This window comes from Zingiber officinale, chromosome 4A, assembly GCF_018446385.1.
Source record: "Zingiber officinale cultivar Zhangliang chromosome 4A, Zo_v1.1, whole genome shotgun sequence".
Lineage (NCBI taxonomy): Eukaryota > Viridiplantae > Streptophyta > Magnoliopsida > Zingiberales > Zingiberaceae > Zingiber > Zingiber officinale.
The window spans coordinates 39404509-39421735 of NC_055992.1; the positions used below are offsets into that span (position 1 = coordinate 39404509).

At 34.7% G+C, this 17227-nt stretch overlaps 1 protein-coding gene across 3 annotated transcripts; it reads right to left on the bottom strand.

The window, feature by feature from the left end:
• Positions 1–2517: 2517 nt before the first annotated feature.
• On the bottom strand, positions 2518–16961 carry LOC121969837 (ER membrane protein complex subunit 3-like). Of its 3 annotated transcripts, none has more exons than XM_042520109.1 (9): positions 16739–16961; positions 16467–16637; positions 16276–16369; positions 15812–15931; positions 15683–15731; positions 9067–9166; positions 8917–8978; positions 8736–8794; positions 2518–2809 (listed from the first exon to the last, which is right to left on the bottom strand). In XM_042520109.1, the coding sequence occupies exons 2-9, from the start codon at positions 16616–16618 to the stop codon at positions 2705–2707; spliced, it is 741 nt and encodes a 246-aa protein (XP_042376043.1). In that variant the 5' UTR covers positions 16619–16637; positions 16739–16961; the 3' UTR covers positions 2518–2704. The 3 variants fall into 3 exon arrangements, with proteins under 3 accessions (XP_042376043.1, XP_042376041.1, XP_042376042.1); XM_042520107.1 differs by having other exon boundaries at positions 16467–16650; XM_042520108.1 differs by having other exon boundaries at positions 16467–16678.
• Between the last annotated feature and the right edge of the window lie 266 nt (positions 16962–17227).

Genomic DNA, 17227 nt, shown 5'->3' on the forward strand with positions numbered 1-17227 from the left:
GACCTGACCAAAGAAGAATTTAATCAGGTCGAACCTTTCGAAAGTACCAAAGAGATTTGGGAGAAATTGATCGAGCTACACGAAGAGACTTCTAACACCAAGGCTTTGAAAGCGACGTGGTCCGAATCATCGAAAGAGTCAGACGAAGAAGAACAAGCTCAAGTAAACTACCTTACACTATCAGTACAAGCACAAGTGGCTGAGATCGAGTCTGAACCTGAATCCGAAGCCGAGTCCAAATCTGAGACGACAATAGTCAACCAATCTAGCACACCACTATCCTTCCTAAAATAGACCCACCATTTCTGTGTTTTGCATGGTAGAAGCTTCCGCCGTACAAATTGCCTAGGGCATACTCCCTTGATTCTCTGACAACAGTTACATAAAGCGCCAAAAAGGAATGTTAGGTCGTTGGGCTAATGAACCATTAATATGCTTTGATGGTTGCAGGCCGAGTCCCCTATAACGTCTGGTCGGACCTCGTTCTCCAACTGGGTCGGGTCGGTTAAGGAATGATGACCATCTTGAGAACTCGGCATCCGTTTGGATAAGGAGTCCGACTGAACCGTTCGTCTAGTATGTTCAATCAGACCGAGATGACTTGGTTCTAAATTGAACTAGGACGGCTCAGGATTCCATTAAGCCGGAAGACTCGGGATCCGATCGGATAAAAGGTCCAATCGACTGGACTATTCGACAGAGGCACATGATCGTACTAGTCTCGAGTATTAACCCCTCCTTGACTTTGACGACTAATTTTCTTAACTTCGACCCCAAATTCAAAAATCCTATTCCGATTCATCGTATCATTCCGATTCATCGTATCATTCTTGATTGTCATTCAAGGGCCTTTGAACTTATGCATGTAGACATGAATGACTCACCTTCGTCGTTGTTGCAGATGCTCTTTTGTCGAATCTTACTTTTGCCGATCATGGGTGCGATGAAGTGACAGGACTTGTGTTTTGCTCCACCAAGGGACTTCTTATTTATTTTCTACATCCTCTTTACCATATTAAGACGAATGTTGGATGAACAACCCACAAATCTAAAGGACCCTTGAAGTTTACAACTCATAACTACACAAGGAATGAAATGACTACTACTCTGAGTATGTAATTGAGTGGAATAGAAAATCTGTATTCCATGATTTTATTCATAAAATAAATTATAAACCTCCCTGTCTACAACAACGAAATAGTCGCTTCGGTCCTTAGACCTTGACTTCGCAAATGAACTTTGCTAAGATAAGATCTTTATATAAAACAATGTCCAAATGCTTTCCTTCCTCCTTTGACACCGTCGGCTACCCTACGAAAAGAATGAGAGGTTTGTTTTTGAAGTGGAGGAGCTTACGAAGGAAAAGAAATAACAAATCGATGGAGAAGCGGTAGGTTTACTTTAGATAGAGGGGAAGAGTTTGATCGGGCAAAACAACTAAAGTAATGGTCGACCAATGCTCTCCATCATGAACTAAAATTTTTCACCAATGGAACCACATGATAGTTAGCATCCTCAAAAGGCTAATGCGGTTTTGAAGAGGACCTTGCCTTAGCAAAAGGTCATTTGTGAATTGAAGATTTAAGGACACTAGAGGCAATTTAGGGCCCTAAAGGGTGAGTTTAGGCTTACGCAGAACTTTTTTTCTTGGGGGGAGTGGAGTTTGAGTGTTCTTCGAAGGAGGCCAACCTCCTTTATCATAGAGAATAGTCCTAAAGTGAAGGATTGTTTTAAAGTGGTGTATGGATGTGAATGGTAGCCAAATTGAGGAGTTTGGAGCAACTTAGGGATGTAATAAGACCTTTACCATTGAAATCAAAGGCGGATAGTGAGTAAACTATCGCTAGGAGGAGGTATAACCCTTGTGTAAGAGGGTCATTAGACCTACATTTCTCAGCAAGGGTCATAGCGACTTGAAGCATATGCAAGGCTAAACGTGGAATTTTAAGATGGATTGAGGTGATAAGAAAAGGGGTCTAGGGTAGGGGAATTGGTAATCAAGACATTGAACCTCTTCATCTGGACCTGCAACTCGTTTTGATTCGATCAAAACCCAAAATTAAGGTCATTTTAAAGAAGAGTCGTAGGGTAATTAAGCAATCTCGTTATAATCTATTATATTCTCAAATAAAATCTATTATAGAGAAGTTCTCTAAGGTAGGCAAAGTGTACCCAAACATTACCATTTTTGTTGCTTCTCTATTTCTTCCAATCTAGTCAACTTAAGCATCATTAGTTCATGACTGAAGCTCATCGCATTCATTCCTAATTCACAGCTTTGATACAGAACAGATACCTTTCAGCTTAATTAATTCATGCACCAACTATTCCAATCTATCAAACATATTTTTCCTATTTTTTTCCCTTTCTGCCATTATTACAAATCTTGTGACAATTTCTATAAAAACTTACTATATGGAATCTCATACAACTCTAGATTTCAATTTCATGGTTTTCTATGTTTTTGCTTACACACTAACAACTCGACATTTTATAATGGAAATATACACCAAAACATAGAAACACATTGAAACCCTAATAATGTATCGATTTTCAAATAAAGTATCATGGTAATCCTTAGTATAAAACCTGTACTCCTTAGGGGAAGACCAGATGAGTTTAATTCTCATCTGGAAAACTTTGTAAAATGAAAATGCGAATTTTAGTCATACTATGGGTGTTCAATCTTAGCTATTCTGGCTGGCTACTTAAGCAGTTTCTTCAACACATCTTCAGCACGTTTCTCCATCTTAGGAAGGATCCACTCATGTTGTATGATGTCGAGGCTATCCTTCTCAGCACTCAAACTCTGAAAATTATTTTTTTGAAAAAAAAAAAGAAAAGATGATTAATTGTTTGACATTGGAGTAAATGAAACATCCAATTTTAACGAATGATTTAGATGATGAAACAATAGCAATACAAGGGTCCATCAAATTTTATCCTAATGAAAATTACAAAGAAAATAGTTGATGCACATTGTGTCTTCATTACCAACAAGTTATATTAGTTATAACTATTTAAGCTCCAAGTAAATCTCAAAATCACTTTAATTATATTTAGCTGGAGCTATTCCAATCTCCCTCTAGCCTTCACACCTACAATCAGTCTAATTATATAATCAGTTGAACATTTCCTTACCATTCTAATCTACTTTATCTTTTAACAATAATTAGGAGTTACATCTAATTTCTTGGCAATATTATTTCTTTCATTTTATCTTCATCTTGTTATTTTACAGATGAAATTTAACTTTCTGATTTCGACTAGACTTTTTATGAATTATGTTTTAACAACCATAATATTTCTATTTTCTTTTAGCCTAAGTTCACAGGACAAAATAAAAGAGACTCCTCTCTACTTCAACGACTCACTTTTGATTCTATTAAAAATATTGCCATCAATATCAACTTTTGAATAATATATTTGAGATATATAATACTCTCACAGATATTGTTCGTTCATCAATCTTAAACTACATAATGAAGCCCAATCTATACAAATTCAATTACAGCAAATCGGCTAAGCATTCCATAGTTTTTGAGTTGAAAATAAACGATTTTTAATCAAGAGTAGCTAAAACATTTGGTCCTTTTTCAAACCATTTCAACTCAAATAAATAAATAAAATCCTATATATACCTTTCACCAGTGTTGCAGATTTCAGCCTAGGCGGCCGCCTAGCGCCTAGGCGGCTCCTAGCCAAACCGAAAACCTCCTATTCGGCCAAACTAGGCGGTACTATTTATGTGTGGTCCTAGGCGCCGAATAGGCGGTCTGTTCGGCCTAGGCACCGCCTAGACCAAACAGATTTTTTTTTGTTTTGGACCAAACCCTTTTTTCTATAATTATTTATAGCCCAAAAGCCCAAAACTACTATGTTTCTTTCCACAGCTCCAACCCTAATCTCGCTGCACATCTCTATGCCGCCCACCCTAATCTCGTTGCACATCTCTCTGCCGCCAGCGTCGCTGCGTTCATTCTGGTCCACCCTTCCACCGTTCTCTGCCACGCCTCGTTGGAATCTCTCCGGCGCCCTAATCTCTCTGCATCAAACTCGAAGAAGCAAGAATCTGCACCACTGGTGAGTTCTGATTCTTCCATGCTTTTTGCTTGCCTTCTTGCTTCCTCTTTGATCCTTCTTGGTTATTCAATGCTTCTTGGTGCTTCTGCCTTCTTGCTTCTTAGTTCTTCACTTCTTCTTTGATGCTTCTTGGTTCTTGGTGCTTCTGCCTTCTTGGTTCTTCGATGATTCTTAGTGCTTCTTCCTTCTTGCTTCTTCTTTGATGTTTCTTGGTTCTTCGATGCTTCTTGGTGCTTCTTCCTACTTGCTTCTTCTTTTATGCTTCTTGGTTCTTCGATGCTTCTCGGTGCTTCTGCCATCTTGCATCTTGGTTCTTCTTTGATGCTTCTTGGTCGATTAAAGAGATTTGACATGCTAAATTGCTAATACAGTAATACTCACTGAATTAATGGGGGTTACCGGTTACAATTTTTCATTGGAAGCTTTTGTTAGTGTTACAATTCTTCAATTTTTCATTAGAAGCTTTTTCATTGGCCTGCTACTATTATGCAGTTATGGCATCTTCAACTGCTCCCGAGGGTTCGGGCTCGGTTAGTGTTTCTCAAGCTTCTCAAGATTGTGAAGTACTAAAACGAAAATCGAATGATGTTGGATGGGTGTATGGGATGTTAATTGATGCAAAGAACTTGGACAAAGTCAAATGTATTTTATGTGGGAAAGTTATGTCTGGAGGAGTTTACAGAATAAAAGAACACGTAGCACACATAATGGGAAATGTGTCTGCATGTCCAAAGTCTTCAAAAGATGATCAAGCTAAGTGTAGGAGTGCAATTAATGAGGGAAAGATGAAGAAGAGAAACAAGAAATTTGAAGAGGAATCTTTAAGATCGGATGTGAATATTCGAAAAGATATTGATGTGGATGAATTTCAAGAGTCTTTTGGGACCATGAAACCATCACGTACCCTTAGTCCTATGGATAAGTTTTCAAGTGTCATTAACCCCGAGACTTCTTTGAACTTAGCAAAGAGCAAGCGGGAACAAAACATCAATGATGCTCTTTTCAAAGAAAGAACAAGTTTGGTTAAAGAATATGTCTGTAGATGGGCATATGAAGCTGGTGTTTCTTTTAATGTTGTTGATAGAGATAGCTTTAAGGTGATGATGGAGGCGGTTGGTCAATTTGGGCTAGAGTTTAAACCTCCTACTAGATATGAAATGAGCGAGTCGTATTTGAAGAAAGAGGTTGACAAGATCAAAGGCTTACTGAAGACAAATGAAGAAGAATGGAAATTGAATGGGTGCTCAATTATGACAAATGCTTGGAGCGACAGAAAAAGGAGGTCAATTATGAACTTGTGTGTCAATTCTAGATTAGGCACCGTTTTTCTTTCCTCTAAAGAATCTTCACATGAAACTCATACAAGTCAACTAATTTATGAGTATGTAGAGCAATGCATTCAACAGGTTGGTCCAGAAAATGTTGTTCAAATAGTAACTGATAATGTCTCAAATAACATGGGAGCTGCAAAGTTGTTGAAGGAGAAGAGGCTAACAATCTTTTGGACCTCATGTGCTACTCATTCTATAAATCTTATGCTTGAAAGCATTGCAAGTATACCAAGGTTCAAGAAAGTCATTGATCAAGACAAGGCATTAACTATATTTATTTATGCTCACTATTAGACCTTGGCATTGATGAGATCATATACAAAGAAGAGAGATATTGTGAGACCAGGGGTGACTAGATTTGCTTCAGCATTTCTAACTTTGCAAAGTTTATCTGAGAAAAAAAGTCAATTAAGGGCAATGTTTACTAGCACTGATTGGGAAGAATGCAAATTTTCCAAGAGTGTTAAAGGGAAAACATCTTACACAACAGTGTTGAGTATTGGATTTTGGACTGGTGTGTCATTGTGCTTGAAGGTTTTTGCACCTTTGGCGAAGGTGCTTCGAATTGTTGATGCCGATAAGAAACCATCTATGGGTTTTGTGTATGGTGAGCTTCTGCAAGCTAAGAAAGATATTAAGAATGCTCTAAGTAATGTTCCAAAAAACTATCAGCATATTATTGATATTATTGATGCAAAGATGAAAGATAGGCTAGATAGTCCACTGCATTTGATGGCTTATTTGTTGAATCTTTTTTATCATTATAAGGATCCGCTTCTTTATTTGGATCAAACTGTCTCAATTGGGGTCATTGATTGTATGAATGTTATCTTTTTTGGGGATATTGATATGCAAAATATTAGTTTGAGTGAGGAGTTACCCATGTATAAGAAAAAGGAGTCTATCTTTGGGAAACCCATTGCAGTAAAAGCATGTTCATTGAATGATGACAAGTTTGATCCAGGTAATTAAATAAATATTCATAATATTATTATTGTTTGAGGTTATTAATATTATTCATGTTATTGACTTATTTTTTTATAATTACGTAGCAAATTGGTGGTCGACTTTTGGTGCATTGACTCCTAACTTGCAGAAAATTGCTATGAAGATCCGCTCTTTAACTACTAGTTCATCGGGGTGTGAAAGAAATTGGAGTACATTTGAAGGGGTTAGTAGCTTAAAGCCTTAAACTATTTTAATACTAATAGACTAATAGTTCATTATGTTCTCATAAATATTAATTGTATTTGTAGGTGCATACAAAGAAAAGGAATAGACTAGACACACATCGATTAAATAATCTAGTCTTTGTTCAATTCAATGCAAAATTGATGAACAAGAAAAATAGGGAGAAAGAGAGGAATATTGAGGTTCTTCTAGCAAGTGATGCAAGTTCTGCACAAGATTGGATTGTTGATGGGGCTGATGATGAAGTTGAACACGACATGGGCATGACTTGGAAAGTTGTTAGTGATGCTATGGGAGCAGATGAAGCGTTTAGGCCTAGAAGAAGTAGTAGACTTAGAGAACTTGATGAGGATGACTTTCAATCCGAGAGTGAGGAGGAAGTAAGCGTGTATGAGTTTGATTTTGAATCAGACGAAGAGCATGTCATAGAAGAATATGGAGGAGAGGAATTTTCCTAAGGATTTGTACTACAAACTAATGTTATGATTGTTATCTTTGTAGTGTGTACTTTGTAGTTTGTACTAGACTACTAGTTTGTTTCCATGTTTTTTTTTCCTTTGAAGTTGGAACTTTGAATACCTTGATGCTATTTGCTATTTAGCTTAGGCTACTTGATGTTCATTTTGGTATCACTTGCTAGTTGTTACTTGTTTTGAATTTTGGTATTTCATTGAGATCAATGTGTATTTCACATTTTCACTAAAAGATCATATGGTATCTAGAGCGCCTAGGCGCTCTAGGCGCCAGTCGAGCGCCCGACTGGTGCCTAGCGAAATCTGCAACACTGCCTTTCACTCTCAGGAACCTTTTGGTACAACTTTTTGCACCAAACTAAGGTACTCTGAGTTTAAAAAATAAAATAAAATGAGGTGCATGAATTGAGCAAACACATTGTAAAGTACACGATTTAGTTAATACTTGGGCAAACGAGTTTCAAACGGTTACAGATTCTTTTGTGATATGTTTCAGTTATTCATTTATTACTTGTGTTCTTGAATTACGTGTTATTATTTCCGTCTCTATGTTGGTGATTAGTGACAGGTTGCCATGTTGCATGCAGTTTTGTAATACTTTTCCTATATGGTCCAACGACCAGCAAGTAATGTCAATGGGTACCAATGGGACTGTCTCCTCAAATAAAGTAAATCTAATTTCCACGAACCAATTGAGTTGTGACAATTATTCTTGAATATTAGTATAAATCCATCAGGTAATGTAAAAAATAGTGACGTTAATGATAGAGATTACTAGAGTTGAATCTTGAGGGAAATCAATAGTATAGAAAAATCATTTGTTATAGTTCTAGAATTAAATTCTGAAACTAGCAACTACACTAGCACATGTTTTTTTAACACATTCACATTAATATAATCACTAGATATCCTCTCTCTAGAAATCACCACAATAATTCTCTAAAACTCTATAATAAGCTTTTTTTTCTGTCCAAAAAACATATAAACTATTCTTACCTTTCCATATTTCACATTAATTATTTTGTAAATTAAATAGAATTGAAATTAATCAGTAGGGCATGAGATCAAATTTGTCAGTTATTCTTCCCTTAAATCTCAATCATAGTTCCCCAAAATTTCATGATGCAGCTCACAACTTGATCTCTCTATAACTAGAACATTGTGTATCACTTTTATTAACATAAATTCGAACTTGTTCTCCATTCCTCAAGGTTCTTAATTCTCAAAAAATTGTCAAATAACTTATTGCCAAATTATGTTGCTCCGTTTAGTTTAAGACTTCACTAGAAATACTATTGGGACCTACACTTTTCCAAACCTTTATTTTGTTTTGAGATTTGTTAATCTCATTCTATCTAATACTACAAACAATTCTATAATTATTAATCATAATTTTCAGTCTCTATAACTAAATATCTAAAGACGGTTCAGTAAATAGTTTTGCATCTGTAATTTACAATGTAGTACAGATGTCAAGAACAATATCTGTACTCTCATTATTCCATCAAAGATCGTGCAGCATTAGTGTAGGAAAATCATACATAAAATAAAGTGTGCATTGTCCAAAACGTTACTACATAATGAAAGAAAATAAAATAATTTGTAATCATCAATATATTTCATTATTGGAAAGTAATAAAGATTGTAGACAATTTACCTTAGTTGGATCAAAACCAAATCCACCCATCTGCATCATTCGCTGTGCATCATCTGTGGCTGAGAAGACATACCAAAGAATCCACAAATAGCAACATAAATAAAACAAAATAATCAGCCAGAAGAAAGACTCAAATCAGCATCCTAAAAGTTAGTATAAAATGATGACTTCCTGTACTGACCGTTCTCTTCACCAAGAATAAGAGAGAATAAACCCCTTAGTCCAAACAAATTAAGAAAGTACCTGTTGGAGAATTGAATTTCGTATTTTGTGCTTGAATAGTGAAAGATAAAGGGTAGCAAAACAGAAACAATAATGCAGCAAGACAAACCAAGAACGACCGCTGACATAGCTGACATCAACAGTGCTCAAGTCAATCCCATTCTGCAGCATTCCCCTGAATCTATGGGTTAAAGGAAATGGTATTTTTGCTGCAAATATATTAACAAGGTCAAAGTATTGAATAAGAAAAGCAAGTCATAGTCAAATAAATATAAAAAAGTATTGCATCTTTACTGAATACCACTGTCTTGGAAGATTAAACAAAAACATTGTGTTAACCAACATTTGGAGAAAATCTGAAGATAGTTGAATGGATCATGTCCTATACCACCATATAGATAGGTAATTCAACTAATCTTGCAAAATACCGCAAGATCATATACATTGCTTAAAACATATACACATGTATGCTCCTGAAAGTTGCCAAAAGTCAGCCAAAGAAGGATGTAAGATTACCAACATTACTTTGCCACAATACTAACCCCCAGAAATCGAGTTTGAAAAAAAATGTTTTCTACTAAGAAACATGAGCAATAAAAAGTAAATATACCTTTAGACATATTTACAAAATCATATAAGAAACTTCAGAATGAATCAATAACTAATTTTACAACAAAAAAAATACTGAGTTCACTGTAAAACTGTGGAGAACTGAAAAGAACAATAAACAGCTCATGAGTCTCAACTATTAGGTCAGCAACATAAATCTTGTTATTGAACACTACAAGTGTATATCAGTAAGAGAAGTCGGAAACAAAGCTGAAACCAAAATCAAACTAAATCAAATTGAAAAAAATTATTGGTTTTTTTTATTAGGTTTTGGTTCAAAGGATAAAAAGATTTTGGTTTCCCTAGGGTTTCAGTTTGGATAAAAATAAGCCAATAACTGAAGTCTACATTCTTGTCTTTGTATTGACATAGTCTTCATACCGGCCTTTGAATTTAACATGATGCCTTCCTTGATATCCATTCAAATCTATTCTAAGTATACGATTTGTTTTACCAAAAAACACATTAATAATTTCATCCATTTTTTTTTTCCCTAAAACTCCACCTTTTCATTTGATCATTCAATTCTTTTTCAAGAGCAAAGAGACAAAGTAACTAATATTAAGTATCATAGTTGGTTATCCGCCAGGGCATTTATACCTTGGCATTTTGTACATGTTTTAATTATTTAAACTAAGGTTTCCCCATGATCTATCACATCACAAGAAAAAACAGAAGAAAAAAATTAGGAACTTTAAGTGCTAAGTGTATGTTATATTTATGCAAATATCTCTGTTAATATTCAAATCAATTACATGGTTTTTATTATGAACTTATGTTAAATAAAATATTCTCTGGTTTACTTCTATACTTTACACTTTTCACTCTAACAATTCAAGTCTTCTAACTATAAAATTATTGGCCGTCTTTAAACATACTCATACATCTCAGCTATTCTCATCTGATTATCTATTAGCACTACATTGTGCTCCAGTCCACAAATAAAAAAATTCCAGTCTCAAAGGGCACAACAATCACACAACATTAGAAGCTTCTCTTCATTTTAAACACCCATTCTTTATATATTAATATTATCTTTATAAATATTTCCTTCTCATTGGATAATTGAGACACGATAACAAAAAGATCTTCCTGAAAATAATTTCACATTATTCATCTTATATATTCCCTGGATTTTTTTTCTATTACTTAATCTACATCTCATATATTCACTTTGTTCCACTTGAAACCCTTAATATTAAATTTTTTCCACAGATCAAAACTTCAAATTTCATCTGTGTAAAACACATCGATTATCATGATACTATTTACAAATAAATGCACCAAGAGAGTTTATTTAGAATATGATTGGTCAAGTCATTTAATATTGATGTAAGAAAAGAAAAGATGGAAGTGACATAAACCTAAAGTTACAAGAAAATTATTCCTCATGTTCCTAATAGCTCTGACACTAATGACTAACTATATCATGATGGATATCCTTTTAACTTAGTTAAGAAATCCTATTTAAAATTGTTAAATTCTTTAAGTCATTAAAATTTTTATTGCATGTTATATGTCTTAGAAAAATAGTGAGTGGATTTATAAAAGTAAGTTTTTAGAAAAAAGTTAATTTGTGTTTTTATTGGGATAACATGAGTTTGTGTTTTACAAAGAATGTGCTATTGCTAGTCCATAAAAAGGAGTTAGGATCTCATATATTAGTGTTTTCATGTTTGATTCTCTATGTTGGGTGAAGTTTTATGTTCTCTTTTGAGATATTTATCCCCTTCGCTTTATCAATTTCGTCTCAATCTTCTTGGTGATTTGAGGATTCAATTTTGATGTTGCATCAATGGATATACTTCCTTCTCCAATTGACATGTTCCTTTCCATCCTTCACAATCCGCTTCCTCCACCACCTCCGCTTATACCATCTAAACTCCACTATACTCCTTTCTCTCTCTTCGTGTTTGTTCTCACATCCATCCACCACAGCACAGCCACCCAAGGAAAATAATATTGTTCTTAGAAAACAAACGGGAAAGAAAATAACACACTTGAGATTAAAAAAAAAAAGGGAGAAAATTTTGCATCCTCCTTTCTCAACTCAAGTGACATATGATTAGTCCCCTCGGAAAAGGTCTAGTGACTAGCGCATGAGGTGCTGCCAATTTAAGGTCCGGGGTTCAAATCTCGGCATAGTAAATGTCTCCCTCATGTGTCAGTCACTATTCCAAGAGCTAGTAGCCACTTGTGATTTACCTCCTCCGTGTTGGCACTGGGACGGGTGGGACGGATTGGCTGGGGTGCTGGGAGCGAGTGCAGTCGCCTTTTTCTGCCAACTCAAGTGACATATGGCTAGGCTACCTCCTTTATTTCCTACTAGAGCCATCAACTTCTTTGCCACATAACCACTTTACCCGCCTCATTATCTCATAGCAAATCCACAATAGTCTACAACCTTCACTGACACCGAGAGGAGTCTGACGTCAACACCCTCCCTAAACAAAGCTACAAGGCCCTTCCCTCTAACATGATCCACCCTTAATTCGACTACTCAAGTCGGGCTACCAGCATTGTATCATTGTTGCATTGCCACCGTACACAAACAATCATGTCGATCATGCCAATTGTCACCCACACCTTCTAAATCTCCACCGACCACGTCTCTATCACCCCTGACCCAACTCCTCATTGATGACTAACATCAAGAATGGGTGACATTGCATCCTTGTTGCTTGTCATAATTCCACAACCCTCACTTGTGAACAAGTTCTTATAGAGCACAACCATAGTTGACTTGCCACACCAACAACAAACACCATCATTTGCAACCAAAAATAGTTCCCTTACCCCTCAACTACATTGTGCATGTTGTGGAGAAGACAAAGTTGGTATATCATTTAATCAGGTTCTAATTTTGGCATTTTCAATTTAGTATATAAACTTTTAGAATTTACATTTCGTTAAAAAAAAAAGAAACTAAAAATTATTAAAAAAATATTTGTCATAAGAAAAAAAAAAACCATTTTAAAGAAATAAATAAGAGAGAAAGTTGTCGACAACAAAGAGAAAGAAATATTGTCATGATCCATTTTATAGTTGTACACCTTCGATCTCCACTACTTGCTTTTTCTTCATTGATGACCTTAGTCAGGATTCAAAAAATATTAGATTATAAAATTGAAAGATCAAATGTCTTCATCTATTGGTCAAGCTTGAACATCATGACAACTTCAACATCGATGAAAGCTTGTATCATCTCGATATAAACGCATGTTCTCCTTCTAAAATTTCTTTTATTTATTTAGCTGGCAATTTTAAATTACTCCATTTAAATAACTTTTCTCACCATGTCTATATATCATTACACATTATTCATAAAAAACCAAAAAAAAAATCATTTGCTATTTAGTTTAGTCATCATTCATGTATATGTATATTATCACAAACATAACTACTCTTCTTGCACATTAGTCGTCATGTTCTTTAGATCTTTTAATTTATAAACACTATTTTATTTTAAAATCATCATGATTTATCAATAATTTGATTGACATTATGCGAGGAATTACCAGAATCACCTCCTACCTCCAAATATACAACAGATATAACTTTTTAAACATGAGAGATATCAACCAAATAATACTTGCAAATGATGTGCTTAATTTCATGAGAACTAGAACAAATCATCTAAAAAATTTATTTTCTACACTTAACAATTTCATGAAAATAAATCAAACTCATACATAGTTAAATTATCCCATGTATAGAGAAGAGTTAAATTATTTTTCTCAAAGTAATAATTGTTATACATTTATGTGTATTAGGATAGATGCTCCTATTTTATGGCAAAAATGGAAGCTAATATATTTTTTGATTGGCTATAGCCTATATGATATTGAAAACTATTTTGACTATAGATAACCTTCATTAAACAAGTATTATTTGTGAAATTCACATTTTGTGGACCCACTAAAAATTATTAATGCTGTGTTCATGCTATTGTCGATCCCACGTAGTGGAATAAAGCTTGGTTGTTGTTGTTGTTGATATGTTCATGCCATTGGAGAGCAAGACAAAAAAGAACCCCATCACACATTGACGTAAAATAAACACAATTAATGAAAAGATTTGTAGACCAAACTTTAAGAGATAACTACCTAACAAGTACATAATTAAAGACAATCTGATGCATAAAATTTCTACCAATATGGGGTCTCGGTGAAAGGTTTATTGTACACAGTCTTCCCTGTTCACACAACAACAACTTTACTGTTACACCAAGGCTCTGAAATAATTTTCCTTAAGTAAATTAAACTCGAAGACAACATCTGAAGACCTTAATTCACTTACAATTTATGAGCTTTTAACTAAAATTTTAGCAAAAAGCTATAACTCAACCTTAGTAAAAGAATTCTATGAAAAATATGAACTTTTAGCTAAAATGAAAAGTTATGACTCGACTTTAGTAAAAGAGCTCAATGTATCAGTTCTCCAATTGCTTCCATAGTTGCTTATGACTTTAATATTCGCCAACCAATTTTGTCATTTCTTAATTTGCTTCTATCTACCACAATCAAAGGACCACTTTACATACGAGGGTTATATCTATTAGTATAATGTATAAAATTATACCAAGTGATTATTATAAAGAATCTCATGGTACGATAAATTTCTATATTACATTCATGAATTTGAATTTTCTCATAACATTGAGTGTAAATACATTCATATACTTCATATCCACCTTTATTTGGTCATGCTGTGAGGACAATTGATATATTATTTATTTTCTATAATAATCTAGCATATGTTATTTATTTCATAAGTATTCTCAATTTCTCGACTAAAATCAAATCAACACTTGTAGATTTCAATAAAGCTTGGTTCATTCTTAGCCAAAATCTCATAGGCACTTGCCAATTTCGATCCAACTTGATCAATCCCTATCCAAACATTGTCTAGATGTTACGATACTATTTTTCTACATAATTTTGATCTACCATCAAATATGAAGGACAAAAATCAATTTGATTATTATTCTTACCACTTTTGGAAGGAATCAAATACTTATTTCTTTTCTAAACTAAGAAGTAACGATCATAAGATATATAATAAGATGAAAATCCAAAGTTGTATTACCTTTTAAATTGACTTAAATTCCCCAAAGACTCCTTACTATCCATTTAAACCTCTTTCAATTATAAGTTTTTCAATCATATGGTGTACCATGAAAAATTTCATATATGTCACCCAAAATTCACTTTAAGTTTCATCATTCGATCCTCTACTTGAAGGGTATATGTGTCATAACATTTAGTTTTTATTTCCTAAAATCCACATTGGAGCACAATTTTATCTCCAATGCAATAATTTAGGGATATAATAAAACAATGCAACTTTAGGTATGAGGTTTTTTTTTGCCTTTTAGGTTGGTTATTAAATAGTTGATTTAAAATATAAATTTGAATAGTTGTGTATTACATGTCACACACTTACATTTATTATATAATGTGAATTACGTTGCCCTTCACTGTTCTTATGCATGAATCAAGATGTTACAAATTCCTAGCAGCTAAACTTACTCCTTATTCCTTTAAACCCAATATGTTTCCCTCCTTGTATAATCTTTAAGTATGAGAAAAGCATTCCATCCTAAAAGAGTAGTTCTTTATCTTCTAACATCACCTCCAAAGAAAAGATTAGTGACAAATCCTGGTCATAAGTTCACTATGAGATACGTGATTTTACTATCTATCAACCAAAAAATTAATTAATACAAGATAGCAACTTTGCCTACAAAGAACTCGACTTCAACTACAGAGAATCATTTTTCTTGGACAAGTTTAATATGCTACTCTGCATTTAAACCAACTGTATAGATCAGATAAAATGCATTAAGGCTTTGGTATAAAGTAACACAATAGATACTTTACTTTTCTATTTTTTTTTATCATTCATCTCAAAAGCAAAATAAATTGATCACTGATCCCAAAAATGTAGAGGCTGATTATAGGAATACAACATAATAATAATGACATGATCTCATAATATCATGGATTATAGAAGAAAGTTTAGTAGAATACATTAGTGCAAGAAACTATCAATTCAATCTATTGCTACATAAAGTGAACATGAAATGGGCAACACACAGTTGGAGGCATATTTACCTGCCACAAAACCAGAGAAGAAAAAATTCACCCATGTAAAGGTAAGTGTCTGAAAGAAACAACAATATTTTCCATCAAAAAGTGAAACTGGAGCTAAAGCCTTTGAAAAGAGAGCTGATAATCTTTAACCTGTGGAACAATCATTGAAATGTTCTTCTTCATCATATCCATAGCCATGTTTGGATCTGAAAACATCTGTGCTTGTGGATTCTGAGCTTGCTCTTTTGGAACATGCAGCAAGCCATTCTCCTGCAGCACCAAATAGTATCACCATCCGAGAAGATTTATGATTGGTTAATAGAGATTTTAGGTCAATCAAATAGACAATGTTTCTGCAACATGTATTATGATAAGTGGAGATGCACAAAGCTACTGAAGAAAACCTTTAGAGTAGTTATGAGATAAAAGAGAAGGCATTTCCACACTTCAGCTATTTTGCAACAATCAATAACTTTACCATAAACATACAACATATGAAACAAACACACAACATATTGTCACTACAGTTTGAAAAATTAAGATTTAGGTAAGCAAAGAGATAAAAGTATCAAATACAATTTTTTCCCTCCGTTTCACCCAAACGAGATGTGTACCTCATTGGTAAAATAAACCCTTCGGGACCAGAAAGACTTGGTGGGAATAAATCCAGCTGCAACCCTCAAATTCCTCGCCCTAAGAACCACTTGCCTGAAAACGATAAAAAAAAAAAAAAAAAAAGAGGGAGGACAGTATTAATTACACTAGGAAGTGTGAATAGGTAGAGATTATAGAGAGAGAGACTAACCCTTCCTTAAGAACTTTACGATCTGGGGTCTGGTAGGATCGCATAAGCTTGGAGACAAAGTAGCGGAGGAAGCCGATCAACACCATCACCACGGAGAGAGGGATCAAGACCCAATCCCTTATGGCCCTGTCAAGGACGAGATCTTCCGCCATCGTGATAACTATGTCCTTGCTAGAGCAATTGCCTTTTCAGTTATGCCCACAAGGATCAATCTAAGAAACTCGAGATTAAATATAGATCCGGAGAGGAGGGGGGAGGAGGAGGAAAGGCACCTGTCGTTGACAAAGGACTCTGCTCCGGCGATAGGCTTCAATTTTTTCTAACTGCAACTAGCGGAGGAAGGAAGAACTCCAGGTCTCGGACACGAAAAAGCGGCGGACTGCCGGAGAGCGCCGCGGGAGTGGGTGGTTGGATTCCGGAGGAGGAACAGAAGAGTTGGGTCCGTTCTGACGGCAGCTTTGGACGCCCGATCAAAAGAACGGACAGAACAATCTGGATGCTTAGGGCACGTGAGCCCTTTTCCAAGCTATTTTAGTCTTTTTCATTTTTTTTACGGGCCATGTAAAAATCCAAAAAATCTGGAACAAGAGAAAACTTTTATTTTCCCCTTATAATTTAACTGCATTTTAAAATATCCTTGGTATATTTTTCGATAATTTCTGACATAAATATCTCAATGTTTAAAAGGTACGCAAGTTTCATTTTTCAACCATCTCAATAATACCCCTCAAACGAAGGCCCTTCAAATAAAAAATTTATCC